Source organism: Glandiceps talaboti, chromosome 11 (genome assembly GCF_964340395.1).
Source record: "Glandiceps talaboti chromosome 11, keGlaTala1.1, whole genome shotgun sequence".
Classification (NCBI taxonomy): Eukaryota; Metazoa; Hemichordata; class Enteropneusta; family Spengelidae; genus Glandiceps; species Glandiceps talaboti.
In genome coordinates, this window is record NC_135559.1 from 371,285 (window position 1) to 391,077 (window position 19,793).

Consider the following 19,793-nt stretch of genomic DNA (forward strand, 5'->3'; position numbering starts at 1 on the left):
CTTGGTTTACGATTCTAGAGGGCTTACGTAAAGATACTGTTTATCTGAGTTGAGTGTCTTTATTTTAAAATGAAATCTTATTGAATAATTTAACAAGAAGTAGAAAAGACATTTGCAAGGAATAGCTTTATTTAGGAATCTGTACATACAATGTAACATACATGTAGTAGAAAGATATGATGTTGTTTATTTGGTGTCTTTTTTGAAAAATCAAACTATCAATTTAATAATAAAAAAGTAAAAAATTAGACATTTTATATAGTTTGATTTTTAAAGTTAAAAAAGTTTTACATTTGTATACATCAAATTTAAAGCAATTTTTGCCAGTAAGAAATTATTTTTGAGTTTATAGTGTTAGTTCCCATGGGAATAAGCTTTTGGATTCAGTCTGGCTGTTAGTCTGTCTCTCATGAATATTTCACTAAATGTATGATATGAAATTTTATCCACATCCCATGAGGTAATATCAAGATGTAATATCTTTTTGGAGCCTATACTTACATTTTACTTAGTGTAATTTGCATGTTCAGCATTTCATGTACCTTACAGTTGTGTTTTTTTGCAACCATGCTATTTGTGCATATTAGTTAGCATATAATTTGCATATTAACCATTACATTTACCTAGAGTTGTGTGTTTTGCAACCATATGAACAGAAAATCTGTATATATCGAGTAGTGTAATTTGCATATTAACCATTGCATTTACTATTTACCTCAGAGTTGTGTGTATTTGTTACTGTGGTCATGATCAATCAATCAATCAATCAATCAATCAATCAATCAATCAATCAATCAATCAATCAATCAATCAATCAATCAATCAATCAATCAATCAATCAATCAATCAATCAATCAATCAATCAATCAATCAATCAAATTTATGAATTGCCAAACTCCAGAATACTTTTCTGTTGATGGCACTGAATGGATGGACTACACCATACACTATCATATTTACCACAATCTCTTTGTCTTGACAAATTTTAAGTTAAAGATATAACTGAAACTTATGAAACACGTAGGTGAAAAAGGTGATCTGAAACAACACTTGATTTCTTTATGGCATACCTTGAAGGTTATCAAGTCAAGTATTAAATTATCCACAAAGACTAGAACTGAATTCTGCCAATTATTTTTGAATCAATCCTTTCCAATCAATAGCACAAAATATATAATTCTGAAGATAAGATAATCACACAAGTACACCTTAGTCCAAAAAGGTCAAAGGTCACACATTGTCTACATTGCAATTAGAGTCACCTTGCCTGTGATTTTTCAACACTGTACTCTATTCAGCTACTTAGTACTCATCTTTTGACTAATGGCAAGGAGTTACATAACGGCTATACAAGTGATGCCATATCATTTGTACATTATGGCTATACAAGTAATGCCATATCATTTGTACATAATGGCTATACAAGTGATATGCCATATCATTTGTACATTACTTAATATATGTTATTTTGTTGACAGATGATTTGATGTCCATTCTTGACATTTCACATTTTGAAATGTCAGCAGGGAAACCCAGTATAGCAGGTTAAGATTGTACAGCACAGCAATCTGATTAAAATTTGCTGTGGTGAAAGTGGCTAATAGCTCTATTTCCATCGTTTTGTGTTGTTTGTTTTGATCCGGGTGAATGCTGCCTTTCCTTGCCTTTGCGAAGGCAGCGATCACCCGGAAAAAAACAAACGACACAAAATGATGGAAGTAGAGGTAAATAAAGGCATCTAGTCTCTTTCGCCACATCAGATTTTAATCAGATTTGGCTGTACAGTAAACTCATGTAACTTTGGAAGGATCAATCATAGACAGTGGAGGGGCATGCACTGTCTATGGATCAATATTCAGATTTGTCAATATGGTTGTCATATACTTATATCGTAAAACATTTAGTAACTGGGGAAAAGGTATTTGCAAATAAAATATCTGATTAGCATCTATAGTCCTCTTGTAATAGCCCCCTCCCCTTTTGGCCCACATCAAGGGTTTTGTATGTTTGTCTGTCAGTGTGTCTATTGTGCATGTCCATATCTGTGAGTCATACAATGGCTGACTTCATTCAAACTAGGCACAAAGGTAATCAACATGTCACTTGAGACATATGCATGTCACTTGTTTTGTAACATTATCAAATTTATAGAAACTTAATGCAAGTGTCTACCCCTATGTCATCAGATTTGACCTCTTCGTTGATACGTTTGACCTTAGCTTTCAGGGTCAAGGTCAAAGTTTGATAATCTGCATTTCAACCATTAGTCACACACGAACGAAGTATGTAAGGGGAAGAGGAGGGATACTTGTGACATAAAGGTTTTGTCACTATTCTTAGTGGTGATGTTAGGCCCTTATTTAACTTATATATTCCTTAGCAAAATGAAATAAAATATTGTCTATTCAAAGGTACTGGTAGGTCAATATTTTCAAATTATTATAATCATTTTGTCAATGCATAATAACACACATCTAATTTGTAGTTCAAGTAGGTGGACATCCTGTTGAAATCGTGGTGAAAGTCCAACTTGTAAACATCCACAGCTCTCTGCCTTCACACCCACTTAAATTCATGAGTAACTATGGCAACAAAATCTTTAGATTGAATATTAAATCAGACATCATCTTCTGTTGCATGATTTTGTACAACAGGAAGAACTCGATATGATTATTAGCAAAGAATTGAGATGTGCTTTGGTTTTCAGCTAAGGTGATCATTCTTTGGACATTGCCAGGAGGTTTGATATTATTTATTTTTAAATTTTGTGTTAAATTTGAGAGTATACTACAGAGTAGGGATATTATTCCGTGATAAAAGAGTGCTGAAGGTTAGTACGTCAATTTAACTATTTCAGCTGTAAGTAATATTCCCTTGCTTTGTCGTCACGATTGAAAGTAATATTCCGTATGTAATGATTGCAATTCTGTCCTGTAAGCTTTTTATAAGAGAAAATGGTAGGCCTATCAGATATGAACCAATGATATTCTGTATGTAATGGTTACAATTCTACCCATAGACATTCATAGGAGAAAAGTGATAGGCCTAATGTTGTGAACCAGTGTTGATAGCAGTATCTGGTTTGACTTGACAAAGACGTCAATTCGACAGTTTTAAGTGATATAATTTTACTTGCTTTGTGATCTTCCTGAAAAGTGGAATAATCATGTTGCTCTTGCTTCAACTTGCATTGGTTGTGAAAATGTAGAGGTTGAAACATAGAGGCTCAAGGTTTTACTCTTGGCTGTAAGAATTATTTGGGGTGGGGGAAGGGGTGATGTGGGGTATTCTTGAAATCCACCTGGCTGCATTACTACATTTGCATAATACAAGTAAATTTGCATAATATATCAGGGACATCTGTAGTACACACTCTTGAATTCCACATGCAAGTTTGGTTGTCTGACAAACTCTTTTAGGCAAGCAGACCTAAGCCCAACCCCATAGTTTTTATATGCTTGCTATGACTGTATGGTGCTGTGCTTACAAACAGGAGTCAGACTATGTTATCCTTGCCTAAGGTATAATCATATCTCCTTCTAGCTGTATGTAATCTGTCTTTCATTTTTGTATGAAAACTTAATACCTTACATGTAGCACATCAGTAAAGATTAATGTCTCATAGATTATTGATGTAGTTATGGTTTATATGTAGCATGATGACATCAGGTCTGAGATTATTGAATAACATTTACAACAGGATTTCAAGTCAGTTCATTGATCATTTAATTTAAGATTCCAAACAAATCCATCTCTTACAGAGTTTCATTTATCACTTGTTTTTTGTTATAATTTCAGTTTTGTATTTATTAACTTCATTTATTTCTATCTCCTGTAAGGGAGGTGATATTCTGTAATATTAGCTCTGTGTGTGTGTGTGTGTGTGTGTGTGTGTGTGTGTGTGTGTGTGTGTGTGTGTGTGTGTGCATGTCTGCATGTGTATGTGTGTATGGATGTGTGTGCATGTATGTGTGTATGTATGTATGTATGTATGTATGTATGTATGTATGTATGTGTATGTGTGTGTGAGTGTGTGTGTATGTGTGTATGGATGTGTGTATGTATGTATATGTATGTATGTATGTATGTATGTATGTATGTGTGTGTATGTGTGTATGGATGGATGTGTGTTTGTCTGTGTTTGTGTGTGTACCCTTGTTTGTGTTTATTATGCATGTGTGTGTGTGTGTGTGTGTCTGTCTGTCTGTCTGTCTGTCTGTCTGTCTGTCTGTCTGTCTGTCTGCCTGCCTGCCTGTCTCTCTGTCCATCCATCCATCCTTATATCCATCCATCCATCCATCCATCTGTCTGTCTGTCTGTCTGTCTGTCTGTCTGTCTGTCTGTCTGTCTGTCTGTCTGTCTGTCTGTCTGTCTGTCTGTCTGTCTGTCTGTCTGTCTGTCTGTCTGTCTGTCTCTGTCTGCTTGAATGTTTCTGTCTGTCTGTCTGTCTGTCTGTCTGTCTGTCTGTCTGTCTGTCTGTCTGTCTGTCTGTGTCTGTCTGTCTGTCCGTGTCTGTCTGTCTGTCTATGTCCGTGTCTCTGTCTGTCTGTCTGTCTGTCTGTCTGTCTGTCTGTCTGTCTGTCTGTCTGCCTGTCTGTCTGTCTGTCTGTCTGTCTGTCTGCATGCATGCATGTCTGTCTGCCTGTCTGCCTGCCTGCATGCAGGTATACCTTTGTCTGTCTATCTATGTTTTTTTAAATTTTGACAAATTACAAAATTTCATATCACCATTTTCTCCATTTTGCAAGCCAACAAAGTGACAAGCCATTTGACAACACACATTTTCCATTAAACTCTGACAGATGTGCTTAGCAGCAGTGATGTCACTGCATTCAAAATATAGTTTTGGGATTCATCTAGGAATTTGTTTCTTTAGCTTGTTTCACAGTGAAGATACAACATACTGGGATAAGAACTGATGCTCTCTGAGATGTTTTGATAAAAGTTGTGATTTTTACTTCCACCCACACATTGTCATTATATTGTGTGTTCCCTCCTTGGCAGCATTGCTGATATCTTAGGGGTATTATCTTTCTGATCTGAGTTCGTCAACTTGTGATATACAATAAAACATAGTATGTTCCCTCCTTGGCAGCATTGCTGATATCTTAGGGGTATTTGCTTTGCGATCTGTGGTCCACATCTTGTTATATACAATAAAACATAGTGTGTTCCCTCCTTAGCAGCATTGCTAATATTATCCTGTGGAGTTGTGTTTGGGTGGTTACCAATATTAGGTGGTGATGTATTACAAATTATATAACCTAAGGTAGTCACATCTGTCCCTACTGTCAATCTCTAGAAATTCAATGCATGTTAAATATTAAAAGCACTTTCTATCTTTTTTAAAGTATTGAAGTATTTATATGATCCAGGAATAGAACAGACTGTAACATTTTAACAGTCTTTAAGGGTTTCAGGGTCATGCCAAATGGTTTGCCATGTAAGGGTTTCAAGTCATGCTAAATGGTTTGCCATGTAAGGGTTTCAGGGTCATGCCATATGGTTTGCCGTGTACAGTCAATACATTTTATCTGAATATGATTGACAGTCCAGAATTTGTTCAGATAAACAATTGTTTGGATAAAGTCACATGATGAAAATGACTTGACAGGAAGGAAGATAACATCACTTTATTTTTATCATGTGTCCATATATATGCAACATTGATGTCGGCTCATCTGTGCAATTGCTGTGTCAAAAGACATTTTTGAAACATTTGATGGTCTGAACATCAATACATTGACAGGTGTGGATGAAAATTTCAGTTTTTGCTTTCACTGCATGCAGTGTCTCAAAAGATGAATGTCTATGTTGATATGATGTAGCAGGGGATGAAATTTACTAGATCTTTTGCCAATATATCAGTAGGGGTCAAAATTTGTTGAGGTTTTTAGTGGCCCAAACTTCTCCATTCAAGTCTTTGCCATATATCCATCTATTTAACAATGAATTCAGATTTCATCAGATGGGTGAAATTATATCAATGCGAAATAGTGGGTCTTCCAGTTTCTTGGAAAAAGTATAAAAATTGTTCAACTAAATGACAGGAATCACATTGTAGTATCCCAAAATATTCTCTCATGTCATGTCATATGTCAAATGTGATGTTTTCTCTGTGCTGCTATCGGTTAGAGTTTATCAGTAGAATGAGACTCATAGGTGGTTGCTTCACCAAGGTGATGTTGAGGAGTCTGACATATTCCTTTCAAGTGATGAATTCACATTAACTAATAGGCATAGTGGTGGTGTCTGGGGCTATATGCCCACATAAGTCAGAATCTAAGCATAGTGGTGGTGTCTGGGGCTATATACCCACATAAGTCAGAATCTAAGCATAGTGGTGGTGTCTGGGGCTATATGCCCACATAAGTCAGAATCTAAGCATAGTGGTGGTGTCTGGGGCTATATGCCCACATAAGTCAGAATCTAGTTTAGGAAATGACAAGACCCTAAGTCCAGTTTCTACTATGCATATCCGTCCCATATTTCAACAATTATGAATCCTATGTACAAATATTCATAATCATATTAAAATTTCTATTAAAATTCTCAACTCTCAAATCTTTGTACCTCTCTTTTTTAGCTGCATATGGCGGCTGCTAATGGCTACCTAGAAGTGTCACGCTGTCTCCTTGACAATGGTGCCCATGTCAATGCTGTGGATGATGATAAGTGGACTGCCCTTCATGCAGCATCACGGTATGGCCAAACCAAGACAGTGAGAGCATTACTCAAATATGGTGCTAATCCACATATTGAAGATTTTGACAGAGCTAAACCTGCTGGTAAGATTACAAAAATATTTTCTTTGAAATTCAAGATTTATCTTCCTTCCTGCAGTTAGGGTTCGAACCCATTCAGGGTTTGATTAAACTTACCACGCTGTAAGTAAGAAGAGTGTTGTTCCGTCAGTTTGACTCTACCGAACAACGCAGGCTTTCCCCAGGTACTCCAGTTTCCTCCTGCATTAACACTGAACGCATGAGGGAGGGTCCTCACTGGACTTCTTGGGAGACAAGTGTTTATACACTTAAAGAACTATCCAGTATATATAAAGATTATTATTATTATTATTATTTAATAGTCCCTGCCAACTTTGATCACATTGTGTTTTATTTCAGACCTTGCAGCCAGTGATCTGATTGAAGAGATCTTAAAGAATGCAGAAAAAGTACATGCACCTCCTGAGAAGAAGATCCAAGTAAGAATTCAAGACATTGAAAATGAAGAATCAGATGATAGTGATGCCGTATCAAGAATAAACAGTAAAGTGCTGTAAGTAGAAGTTCAATTAGTACTAGTTATGCAAATAAGGCACTTGATATGCAAATTCACACCTTTTGGTAATATGGGTTTGCATATGAAAATTATGTACAGTTATTAGTAGAATATAGTGTTTTGTGTAGATTTTAGAGTCCTAAAGCTAAAAATTTAGTAAAATATGCATATTGTTCAATGATAATTTTTGTGTTGAAACATGGCCAACAAAGAAAACACGAATAAATTTGATAAGGGTATACTTCGTTTTTTTCAAAGAAAATCTCTGAAGCACATTACAGTCAACTAAATTTGTCCTAAATGCTAAATGTGTACAAACATCTCAATTTTTTGTAAGTTATTTATTTTACTGACATGATGTTTTCCTGACTTGGCTGCAGTCGTCCCAGACATATCACCTTGTCCAAATCAGAAGAGTTATATGAAGCACAGAGTAGATTTAAAGAAGATCAGATACAAGACCATCTATTGACTGGTAGAATGGATACCATGGCAACAGAATCAGAAATGGAAAAAATACATGTAAGTTGGCACAGCATAAGAACAACTTCCCTCACCGTATGCTTATATTCAGCCATAGGATATCTTTACTTAAAGAGGATTGTCACTGGAAGAAATAAGGGCATTTTCATGAACTTGGGGTTCTGGAGAGTAATTTTCACACTTTTACAAGTGTGATTGCAGAGATACACATGAAACTTATTACTCATTCATTGTTCAGTGTACTATAGGTCCTTGCCATGGGCACACATTGTCTTATAGGAATGACCAGACATTCATATGTAATAATAACATAACATACATAACATATTAATGACTCCTAATTGCATGTTACCTTTAAATAAAATGAATTCCCATTTATCTTGCAGCAATCAGTTAAACTTGCTATCCAGTTTAGAGTCTTGCCATTGGTGACTTCATAACATTGTAATTTTTCTTCCAGATCAAACTGCCTTCTGTTGCCCCTAACGATGACCTGGCATCATTACCAGAATTATCAGAAAGGGTCATACTACAGGAATTGATGAATCGATACAAAAATGATCAAATATATGTAAGTCTTACCTCAAATGTGGTTACAAAATACATGTTGTACTGTTATAAGGAGACATCAGAATGTTGATATAAAGTGTGTAATGATTTGTAGTTATGAAACCATAGACAGTGTCTATGATGAAACCTAATGGTGTTTGTTCACCAGATGTTGTCAGATCATAACAAGTGTCCAGTGTAGGGATCTCAGGTTATATGATAATATTGTGTGATCATCACAAGGTCTTACTTGAAACATTATGTATTACCATAGTTTTATCATAATCAGTAACCATAGACTCTACACATGTAAGGTCTATACATTAACAATAGACTCTACACATGTAACGTCTATACATTAACCATATACTCTACACATGTAAGGTCTATACATTAACAATAGACTCTACACATGTAAGGTCTATACATTAACCATAGACTCTACACCTGTAAGGTCTATATATTAACAATAGACTCTACACATGTAAGGTCTATACATTAACAATAGACTCTACACATGTAAGGTCTATATACATTAACCATAGACTCTACACATGTAAGGTCTATACATTAACAATAGACTCTACACATGTAAGGTCTATACATTAACCATAGACTCTACACATGTAAGGTCTATACATTAACCATATACTCTACACATGTAACGTCTATACATTAACCATAGACTCTACACATGTAAGGTCTATATATTAACAATAGACTCTACACATGTAAGGTCTATACATTAACAATAGACTCTACACATGTAAGGTCTATACATTAACAATAGACTCTACACATGTAAGGTCTATACATTAACAATAGACTCTACACATGTAAGGTCTATACATTAACCATAGACTCTACACATGTAACGTCTATACATTAACCATAGACTCTACACATGTAAGGTCTATACATTAACCATATACTCTACACATGTAAGGTCTATACATTAACCATAGACTCTACACATGTAAGGTCTATACATTAACCATATACTCTACACATGTAAGGTCTATACATTAACAATAGACTCTACACATGTAAGGTCTATACATTAACCATATACTCTACACATGTAAGGTCTATACATTAACAATAGACTCTACACATGTAAGGTCTATACATTAACCATAGACTCTACACATGTAACGTCTATACATTAACCATATACTCTACACATGTAAGGTCTATACATTAACCATAGACTCTACACCTGTAAGGTCTATATATTAACCATAGACTCTACACATGTAAGGTCTATACATTAACCATAGACTCTACACATGTAACGTCTATACATTAACCATATACTCTACACATGTAAGGTCTATACATTAACCATAGACTCTACACCTGTAAGGTCTATATATTAACCATAGACTCTACACATGTAAGGTCTATACATTAACCATAGACTCTACACATGTAAGGTCTATATACATTAACCATAGACTCTACACATGTAAGGTCTATACATTAACAATAGACTCTACACATGTAAGGTCTATACATTAACCATAGACTCTACACATGTAAGGTCTATACATTAACCATAGACTCTACACATGTAAGGTCTATACATTAACCATAGACTCTACACATGTAAGGTCTATACATTAACCATAGACTCTACACATGTAAGGTCTATACATTAACTATAGACTCTACACATGTAAGGTCATATACACTAGCAATACAGGCAACAAATGTATTGGTTTCTAACCAATTTTATTTGAACTTTATAAAGTGCAAAGTGCTTCAAGTCATATTATGGTATCCAGCTTAACAGCAGGGTTATGTCATAAGTTAGTGACCAGGTGTTCTTTGGATTTTTATTTATAATGTATGTAGAATAGAATAGAATAGAATACAACAGAACAGAATAGAATAGAATAGAACAGAACAGAACAGAACAGAACAGAACAGAACAGAACAGAGAACAGAATAGAATAGAATAGAATAAAATCTTTATTGCATTCGTTAAGAAAACTACATTTCCTCATTTAATTTTCTGCAATAAATGTTTGGTGCTAAAACAAACTAGTAAATATATAAACTGGAGTAATAATAGTTAACGAAGAAAAATAACAAAATATGGTTTTAGACGAAAGTGTAGTGAGTCAGTCGTTGGTTACATAATCACTAGGTATATTTATTTCACTATTAAAGCTGTATGCAATGTAACGCCTTCTCATATAACCACAATCTAAATATCAAAGGGTAACTCACTCTGTTAGTTTTTTTTTGAGATAGAATATCAAAGGGTAACTCATTCTGTTAGTCATTTTGAGATAAAATATCGATAACAAAGTCTCGTAAGTTTTAAGTCATTGTAAAAATTTTGATGTCAAGATAACAAAATTGTAATCGCTGATGAACGAAGAAAATGTGACATCGTTATGAGAACATCTCATTTTTAAAAAAGGTATTTGGAAAATTTCATGTAAACAGATGACACATCACCATAGCAATGCAACACACAAGTCATTAGAATGTTTCAATTTGTTGAGTTCAATATCTTAGATATGGATCATTGATGAAGAAAATGTGATGTCTCCATGACAACACCTCACATTTTAATTTTTTAAATCGCAAGATTTTGGAACATTTAGACACCAAGTATTTTTGTTATATTGTGCTCCGAGACAGTAACTTTTCAAGAGAAGGTAGACTTTAAGTGATTTAGCTTCTTTCAGTCAAAATGTGCTAGTGAATATTCCTTTGTTTGTTTTGTTTGTTTGCAGACATATGTAGGAGACATCCTTATCTCTGTAAATCCATTCAAAGAACTGCCTATTTACTCAATGAAAGCATCCCTCATGTACAAAGATATTTACGATCGTAAAAAACTGAGTCCCCACATTTATGCCGTTGCTGATTGGGCCTATCAGTCACTACAGAGAACACAGCGATCACAGTGCTGTGTCATCAGTGGTGAAAGTGGAGCAGGAAAGACAGAATCCTGCAAATATTTCATTCAACATTTACTTACAAGAGCTAGGAGTGAAGAAACGTTCTTGACGAATAAAATTCAGCAGGTAAGCTGCCCCACATATTGATATCTACCACCGCACAAGTGAATAGAAAATGCTGTAAGACAAAAGTTGTAGCCACTCTAGACTATTATTGTGTGTAGGGTGATAGACATGCAGTGTTCCAAATTAACTTATTTATACCATCTCAAACTTCTTACTATTCATGGTGCTCTTCCAAAGCTGATCTAAACTTGTGTATTACATAATTTATGTATCATCATTTACATAAGTACATATCGATAACATCATTTACATAATTGATGTCATTTACATAATTGATAATGTCACTTACATATTGATAATGTCACTTACATATTGATAACATTATATATATAATTGATGTCATTTACATATTAATAACACAATTTACATAATTGATATCATTTACATATTGATAACATCATTTACATAATTGATGATACCATTCACATAATTGATGATGTCATATATTGTTAGCAATGTCATTTGCTTATCAACTAGTTTATATTTTATCAGTTTTATTCAGCATCTAAGATTTTAACAATTTCTTCAAATCTTTCCTTTATTTAGTTTTTGGTATCGTTTCATTTCCTGCCAACTCAGTGTTGATGTTGTTTACGTGACAAATAAATTGAATGGCAAATTTCCAAAACAGTCTCATAAGTCCCTTTTTTATTTTTTTTATTTTTTTTGTTTCAATATTTTATGTAGAATAAAACATATACTAATTACAATACAAAGAAATTGTGAAAAAGTATGAAAAAAATGAACTAAAATGTTTGCAGAAATTACTATGGAGGAAAACGTCGTCTGCAAAAAGCTTATCATATTATTTATTTCTTGTCATGCAAAATACAAAAATGTGTGTCTTAAAATGAAAATTCATCTGTGTTGGTAAATCATTGTATCAAAGTAAACAAAAGTCCAGGTAACAATTTTCAAGTTTGTTTATGTTTGGAACAAATGTTTCCTTTGATACACTAAATACATATGTTTTCATCCAGTTTGATATGCCAAAATTTCTATGGGAACCTAGTATGATGAATGCCAAAATTAAACAGGTATGGTAACCATGGTGATATGTTGTCATAGTAACAAAATGTCTTCATGGATGTGGTAATCTGTGATACTGTGGAATAGTGGTAATATTAACTATGTAAAAGCTAACATATGAAACTTGTACCTTTTATCGTAAAATCTATGTTGTGTCTGCTTTGTTTAATTTTTTATCAAAGAGTTACAATATTGATGGATATATGGTGTAGAAGTTAAGATTGAAAAAGAGTCAAGGTTGCAAATGTTTTACATTTAAAGATATAGTTATGTTGTACATTATAAAAAAATTTCCTTTTGCCTACAATCATGAATATCCTATATAAAGAAATTCTTGTCATGCAACCAAGGACTATAAACAACACCACAGTCCTGTCGACAAGCAAACACTGTATGTGCAAACACAAATCATTTGTAGCTTGGAATCAGTACACTTGTATGTATGTGTCAAAATCTGAGCCTGCAATGTGATGACTTTCAATAGCTTGTTTGTTCCAAGGCTGATGTGTGTGTATGTGTGTGTGTGTATCAGTAGGGGTGGGATAATGTTGTTTATATTTGTATTGAGTGGTCTGTGGGAAGCCTGCTTCTTATCTATCTAAATTGTTGATAGGGAACATAAAATGTGTATGATACACATGTAGTCATTCGGCAAGCCCTCAATGTTTTAGTTGTATCATTATCATGTTTATTGATTGTCATGTACAATATGATACCTGGTTACATCACCAATCATGATCAGTGCTGATGTAATTTATTTAATGCATGGATAGAATGTCTTGCATGCAGAATTTCCTTGTTAGTATTTATTGTTAATAGTTATGTATGTGATTTGTGAATTTTTGAAAACCATTTATTGTATTTTTCAAGTGTGTTTATACTAGTGATGATGATGATGATTACTGTTGGAGTGTATGCACAGGAAATAAAATCCAGTCATATATGCAGTGCTGTCACATGACTGCAGCAGATTTGTGGCAGCCAAGAGGATTCAGTACTGCTGCAGGTCTGAAATTCAAGACTGCTATTTGACTGAAATTCAAGACTGCTGCCTGAATGAAAGTCAGCACTGTTTATAATAGTTGAGTGAATGTCAGTGCAGCAGCAGTCGTGACTTTCAGTTAAGTAGTAGTAATGCTGCAGTAATGTTGCAGTCTTGCACTGCCTAAGGACTGCAGGAAGATGGCTGTGAGGATCAGAAATCAGCTGAATAGATCATTGACTTTATTTCAGTTAGAAACAAATGTAACCAGCAACTCAGTTATCCCCTGTTACCATTATCCCCTGGTACAAGATTTATCGATAGTTATGTATAAACCCCTGGTAAAGGGTTTATTGATAGATATACATAAATTACCCTTGGTACAGGGTTTAACATGGTGTGTGCCTTTGTTGGTACATTTGTACCTGGTTATTACATAGCATTTAACATTTTTCTTCTTCCTCAAATGACAAAAGAGTTTTCTCTTAACTACGGTGGTGAGTTGCAGGATATCTCAATCATCTAAATGTGCTAAGAGTACCTCAAGTGTAACGTCCCATATAACACACATTTGTAGTTATGCTAACCTCTGACCTTTAACCTTTGACATGCTATGTACATCATAATATTAATCATCATTTTCATTCAGACACTCTCTACCTAAGATCTAGGAGTGTATACCCTGTTCTGTAATAACTACTATTCAGAAGACACTTAACAATCTAGGAGTGTATACCATGTATTATAATAACTATTGTTCAGAAGACACTCAAAGATCTAGGAGTGTATACCATGTATTATAATAACTATTGTTCAGAAGACACTCAAAGATCTAGGAGTGTATACCATGTATTATAATAACTTATTATTCAGAAGACGCCTACAGCTCTATGAGTGTATACCCTGTTTTTTAATAACTTCTGCTACAAACATGTAGGAGTGTATACCCTGTACTAAAACAATGCATGCTCCTATAACAGTCAAACTAACTCATTTTGAATTTCAAATAATTTAGAAAGCATTTTTTCTGTAAAGAATTACACCATGAATAAAATATACTAAATAATTTTTACAAAGTCATAAAGAGGAGTTACATATATTATATATCAAACTGCCCAGATATACAGATATACAGATATACTATATATTACCCAGCTATGTAATTGACTAGGAGATATCATGTTTATTACCTTCCAGGTCAACCCCTTATTAGAAGCCTTTGGTAATGGACAGACAGCCATGAATGATAACTCTAGTAGATTTGGCAAATACCTTGAATTGATGTTTAGTATGGATGGTAAAGTCCAGGGAGGTAAGGACACTTTATTCTCCTGCTCAAGGCTTGTTTTATCTTACAGGGAGGTAAGAACACTTTATTCTGCTGCTCTCAAGGCTGGTTTTATCTTAGCTGTGTTTCTGTATATGTAGGGGACCAGAAATGTCATTTTTGCAGTTTTGCAATGTGGAACCTCTCTGAAACAAAACTTATAAACATGGCTTAGAAGAGTCATGCTGTTGTACACTGTGGATGTTCAATGATGTCAATTGTCATCAAATCATTGATATAGTTGTATACCAATGAGTAAAGTTGAATAAAAAATGGCAGAAAAAGTTACATGAAAATGGCAGCTAATTACTTCATACAGTGAAGCGAACGATGGGCATATAATATAGGATAGTACATAATTATCATAATATTCATATCATATTTGTGTCTTTTGGGGTAATATTTACAAATAAATTTTGAATAAATGAAGAATGCTGCCTATTTGATAATATCCATGTTGAAGTATTGAGATCAGTTTACTATGTTCAGGGTGAAAGGTCATTATTTTGTTTTGCCCATATGCTAATTATTGTCCCAGTAATGGACAATATAATGTGATTTAATCATTACAAACATGTAATAGTATTTATCATGTCATGAATTTATACATTACTTGCCCAAAATGTTGATTTGAATATTCTTCATTTTACATCTGTTCAATGTTATTAATTTGAACATTTAATCTTTTACAGCTTTCCATCTAACTGATTTGAATATTGTTCTCTTTACACCTGTTACAGCTAAAGTTCATGAATACATACTTGAGAATTGTGTATCAAAACAAAGGAGGAAGGAATAACCATCTAGTTAATTTGAATACTGAGCTGTAACACCTTTGCCATCTTATTAATTTGAATATTAATCTCTTTACATCTGTTACAGCTAAAGTTCATGAATACCTGCTTGAGAAGTCCAGGGTTGTGTATCAAAATAAGGGAGAGAGGAATTTTCATATATTTTATTTGATGTTTGCTGGGCTATCACCAGATGAATATAGAAAGTTTGGTTTGGAATCTCCTTTCAAACACAGGCAAGTCAATCACATCTTTGTTTGTGTTTATCAGTGTAAAACATCAATAATGGAAGCTGTATGGACAGAAGTGTTAACTTGATTTAATATGTAGAGAGGATGCCTAAAAAACAAACAAGAAACAAACAAAAACAAAAAACTCTTGAGAAAATGAGTAACAGAGTGGTAAAATTTTTACAGTTCTTTTTTTTCTTCTAATTTTTTATCTTTTTGTCCAATGTATTTAGTGCTACTATTTCACTAGTACCGAAATAGGTGTGTTCTGTATACATTGATCTAGTTTTCATTTGTTTTGGAAAACATGTGCCAAATGATGTTATTGCTTGTGGCAACATTCCAAATACAAGAAATGGGACAAAATCACACAATCTTATTATATTGTGAATTCTTTTTTTAATTTCAGGTATTTGACAGGAAGTGGTGAAAACCTAAAAAATGTCATGACACAAAACAACAGAGAGAAATTTAATGAAATTAGAGAATGTCTCAGAGCAGTTGGATTTACAAGAGATGTAAGTACTGTTGTCATGGCATCATCTAATTTACATATTAATTCAATTCTTGTACCTACAGTAGCTGTTTACTGCATGCTAGAGGGTCAAATTTTAAAAATTGAACAAGAAAGTTGATTTATTTTCACACACACCTATAGTAATGCATGAGAAGTTCAGGGAGTGAAAGTTATGTTGTAGACCCTGACAATTGGGTTATCCCTATTGTGTTTTATTTGGTAAACTTTACAGACTATAGTTGGTGCATATTGACTGAATTGGGTCATCCCTATTGTGTTTTATTTGGTAAACTTTACAGGCTATAGTTGTTGCATAATTATCTAATCTGCATATTGACTGAATTGGGGTATCCCTATTGGTGTGCAAGAAAATCATAGTCTGTAAAATAATGTGTTTGGATGCCCACATAGGCCTTACTCTTACAGAAGGTTGATTAAGTAGGAATGACACAGCATGTTATAGTCTCACAAAATCATTGCATCGTAATATATACAGGACATGATGGAAAAAGTTTCCTGCTTCTGTTTTGTGATTTATTGTGTATCATAAATCAAATGACATCACTGTAATGAATTTAGATCTTACTGTTTAGTCAAGGACTATGAAGTGATTCTTTAAAACTTTTTGTTTCCTATTTAATTTACCAATACTAGGATGAAGACAACCTGATGAGGGCGCTGTCCACTGTCCTTCATCTTGGAGATTTGAAATTTCAGTCAAATGGCCCTTCAGATGCTGCAAAATTGGTTAATATGGATGTCTTGGAGAAAGTTGCTGATATGTTGCAGGTTCCTCCAGAAGAACTTGGCTCTGCATTGGTTGCAGAATTCAATGTCACAAGGGGTTGGTATATGATATAGTGAAATCATTATCTAGATTTTCATTTAAGTTTTGGATTATTTTGTCACTTCTATACCACTTCTATAGTGTAACCAATCTAGAAACTCAAAATGAGATATAATTGTCCAATATTTGACAGAAGTGACAAAACTCTTAGGTCACTTGTGTCTTCCTGACTAATGAAGAAAAAAATTGGAAAAAAAAATATGATTGTGGAAACATAAGTTATGAAAAACTGGGAAGAGTAGACGTAACTTTGAACGTTTTGACTCATATTTTATAAAATGAAAATATTGACATTTTCTGAAAGTGATTTAGGATCAAAAAGTTTTGGTCCTACATCACCAAAATAAGTGAGAAACTGTCACAGCGAGATTATGTATGCTTACTTGTAAGACAGGATTGGTGATTTTACTTCTCATTCACATACATTAAAACTAAAGTGGGTGACCAGTTGTTATGGACCCAAAATATGAAAAGTATGCACTGCCAAATAAATCTGAGTTATAACTTAAAGTATTATTTGTTTCATTCCAGGTGAGACTATTCGTAGAGACCGTAATGTTACACAAGCTAATGACTGCAGAGATGCCCTAGCCAAGGCTTTGTATGGGCGTTTGTTTGGTTGGATTGTCAATAACGTAAATCAAATGTTACAACCGTTAGAGAACAGTGGGCCATCACTTGCAGTAGGAGTCCTGGATATATTTGGATTTGAAAATTTCTCAAGAAACAGTTTTGAACAGGTAACATGATCGTTTTATTTTGTGGAAATGTGTCAGTTTGTTTAATTATGCCTTAGACACTAAATGTTGCAGGTACACATTACATCATGTAGATTACAAGTAGGTTGAAGGGTGTAATGGACTATAAAATTCACAACTAATTTCACACTCTAGTTGGCTTTTTAGGAGAAAATTCCATCATTGACCACTTTGTCTCATTTGTGTGTGTTCCTGTTTCATGCCTGAAATATTCATCTATTTGTTTGTCAGATTCTCTCCTAAGTAGGCAATTACTTGTATATGATCCATTTTTGGTCATGAATATGCAAATTATTTACCTTGTATTTTGTAAGTCTGTATCAATCTAGCCAATGAGCAGTTACAGCATTATTTTAATCAGCATATATGTATCAATTTCACTCATGAATATTCAAATATTTTGTAGATCTGTATCAACCTAGCCAATGAGCAGTTACAGCATTATTTTAATCAGCATATATTCCAGTGGGAACAAGAGGAATGTGAAAGGGAAGGTGTCAGACTGGAAAAGATTCACTATACCAGTAATAAACACATTGTGGATCTCTTTCTAACGGTTAGTGTAAATAAAGTATTTCAATTTGAATTTGTACTTTAAAGTTATGAAAATGGCTGGCACTAATTTGAAATTGAAGTTGCTTTGCAAATATCTTTCATTATTGCTTGAATTATATTTGGTAATTATGATGACTTCTGATTGGTCAAATTATTGTTATTCCGTGTACCTGGAGTCATGTGACTACTTAGTATGACTTCTGATTGGTCAAATTATTGTTATTCCGTGTACCTGGAGTCATGTGACTACTTAGTATGACTTCTGATTGGTCAAATTATTGTTATTCCGTGTACCTGGAGTCATGTGACTACTTAGTATGGTTTCTGATTGGTTAAATTATTGTTATTCCATGTACCTGGAATCACATGACTACCGATACTCACTTGAGGTTTTGGAGAAGCATACATTTGTACATGTACATGTAATATCACAGATGTAGTAATAATAACAGAGCTCCATGCTGTGTTGGTGTTAGTGTGGGTACTGGGGGGTAGTTGCACTTGTGATTGCAGTGTTTACTGCTGCACTTAAATAACTAGTACAGAGAACGTTGCAAACACTTGTGCAAACACCCCAAGTATGCCCTACCGACACTAACATGTCATGGGATTCTAGCATAGTTTTAATCTACACAGTTGAACCTTCATCAATATCAATACTACCTTTTTTAGTGAAATTTGATAAGATTTTTCACTTGTCGAAATAGCGTATAGATACACACTGCCTGTGAATAGTTATATAAGACATTGAATACAAACACACAATAGACATCATGTGGAGATGTTAATCTTAACATCACTTCCACCTGCTACATTATCTAAGAATGACCAGTTACCATGGCAATCACTACAGTGTCATGTTTGAAGAATGAATAATTCAGTTGCCACGGTGATCAATACAGCATCATTGAAGAATAGATTATTTTTGTAATAATAATGAATTTGTCATTGATGTAAGATCAAAACACAGCTATAATTATTAGTCAGTATGTGTCTAGTATAGTTTAGCAAAACTCATCTCAAACACCTTTATTTTCATCATTTCCTTTATAGAGACACAGTGGTATCCTAGCAATACTGGATGAAGAAAGTCACTTTCCCCAGGCAACAGATGAGTCCTTAGCAACTAAGTTACACAGCGGGCCAGGAAGGATGGCAACCAGTGTTTATTTTGCTCCTAAAGATGGTGGTGTGTCCTTTGCTATTATGCACTATGCTGGCAAGGTATACTACAGATACTTCTGTCTATGTGTGAAGGATGATGATATCAAAATATTTTTCAGGAATTTTAGCTTCCGAAGGGGGATCTTAAAAAGATACTAGGTGTCTGTCTGTCTGTCTGTCTGTCTGTCTGTCTGTCTGTCTGTCTGTCTGTCTGTCTGTCTGTCTGTCTGTCT

The 19,793-nt window shown here is 34.1% G+C and overlaps 1 protein-coding gene across 1 annotated transcript in view; it reads left to right on the forward strand.

Moving 5' to 3' along the window:
- The window catches only part of LOC144442393 (unconventional myosin-XVI-like), a 44,311-nt gene that overhangs the window by 13,490 nt on the left and 11,028 nt on the right, over window positions 1-19,793 (forward strand). The window contains exons 6-17 of the mRNA XM_078131727.1: window positions 6,587-6,788; window positions 7,125-7,278; window positions 7,662-7,803; window positions 8,225-8,335; window positions 11,064-11,357; window positions 14,566-14,680; window positions 15,578-15,725; window positions 16,129-16,237; window positions 16,891-17,080; window positions 17,615-17,823; window positions 18,248-18,397; window positions 19,450-19,620. Of these exons, the coding sequence (XP_077987853.1) occupies window positions 6,587-6,788; window positions 7,125-7,278; window positions 7,662-7,803; window positions 8,225-8,335; window positions 11,064-11,357; window positions 14,566-14,680; window positions 15,578-15,725; window positions 16,129-16,237; window positions 16,891-17,080; window positions 17,615-17,823; window positions 18,248-18,397; window positions 19,450-19,620 (1,995 nt within the window). The remainder of the gene's footprint in view (window positions 1-6,586; window positions 6,789-7,124; window positions 7,279-7,661; window positions 7,804-8,224; window positions 8,336-11,063; window positions 11,358-14,565; window positions 14,681-15,577; window positions 15,726-16,128; window positions 16,238-16,890; window positions 17,081-17,614; window positions 17,824-18,247; window positions 18,398-19,449; window positions 19,621-19,793) is intronic.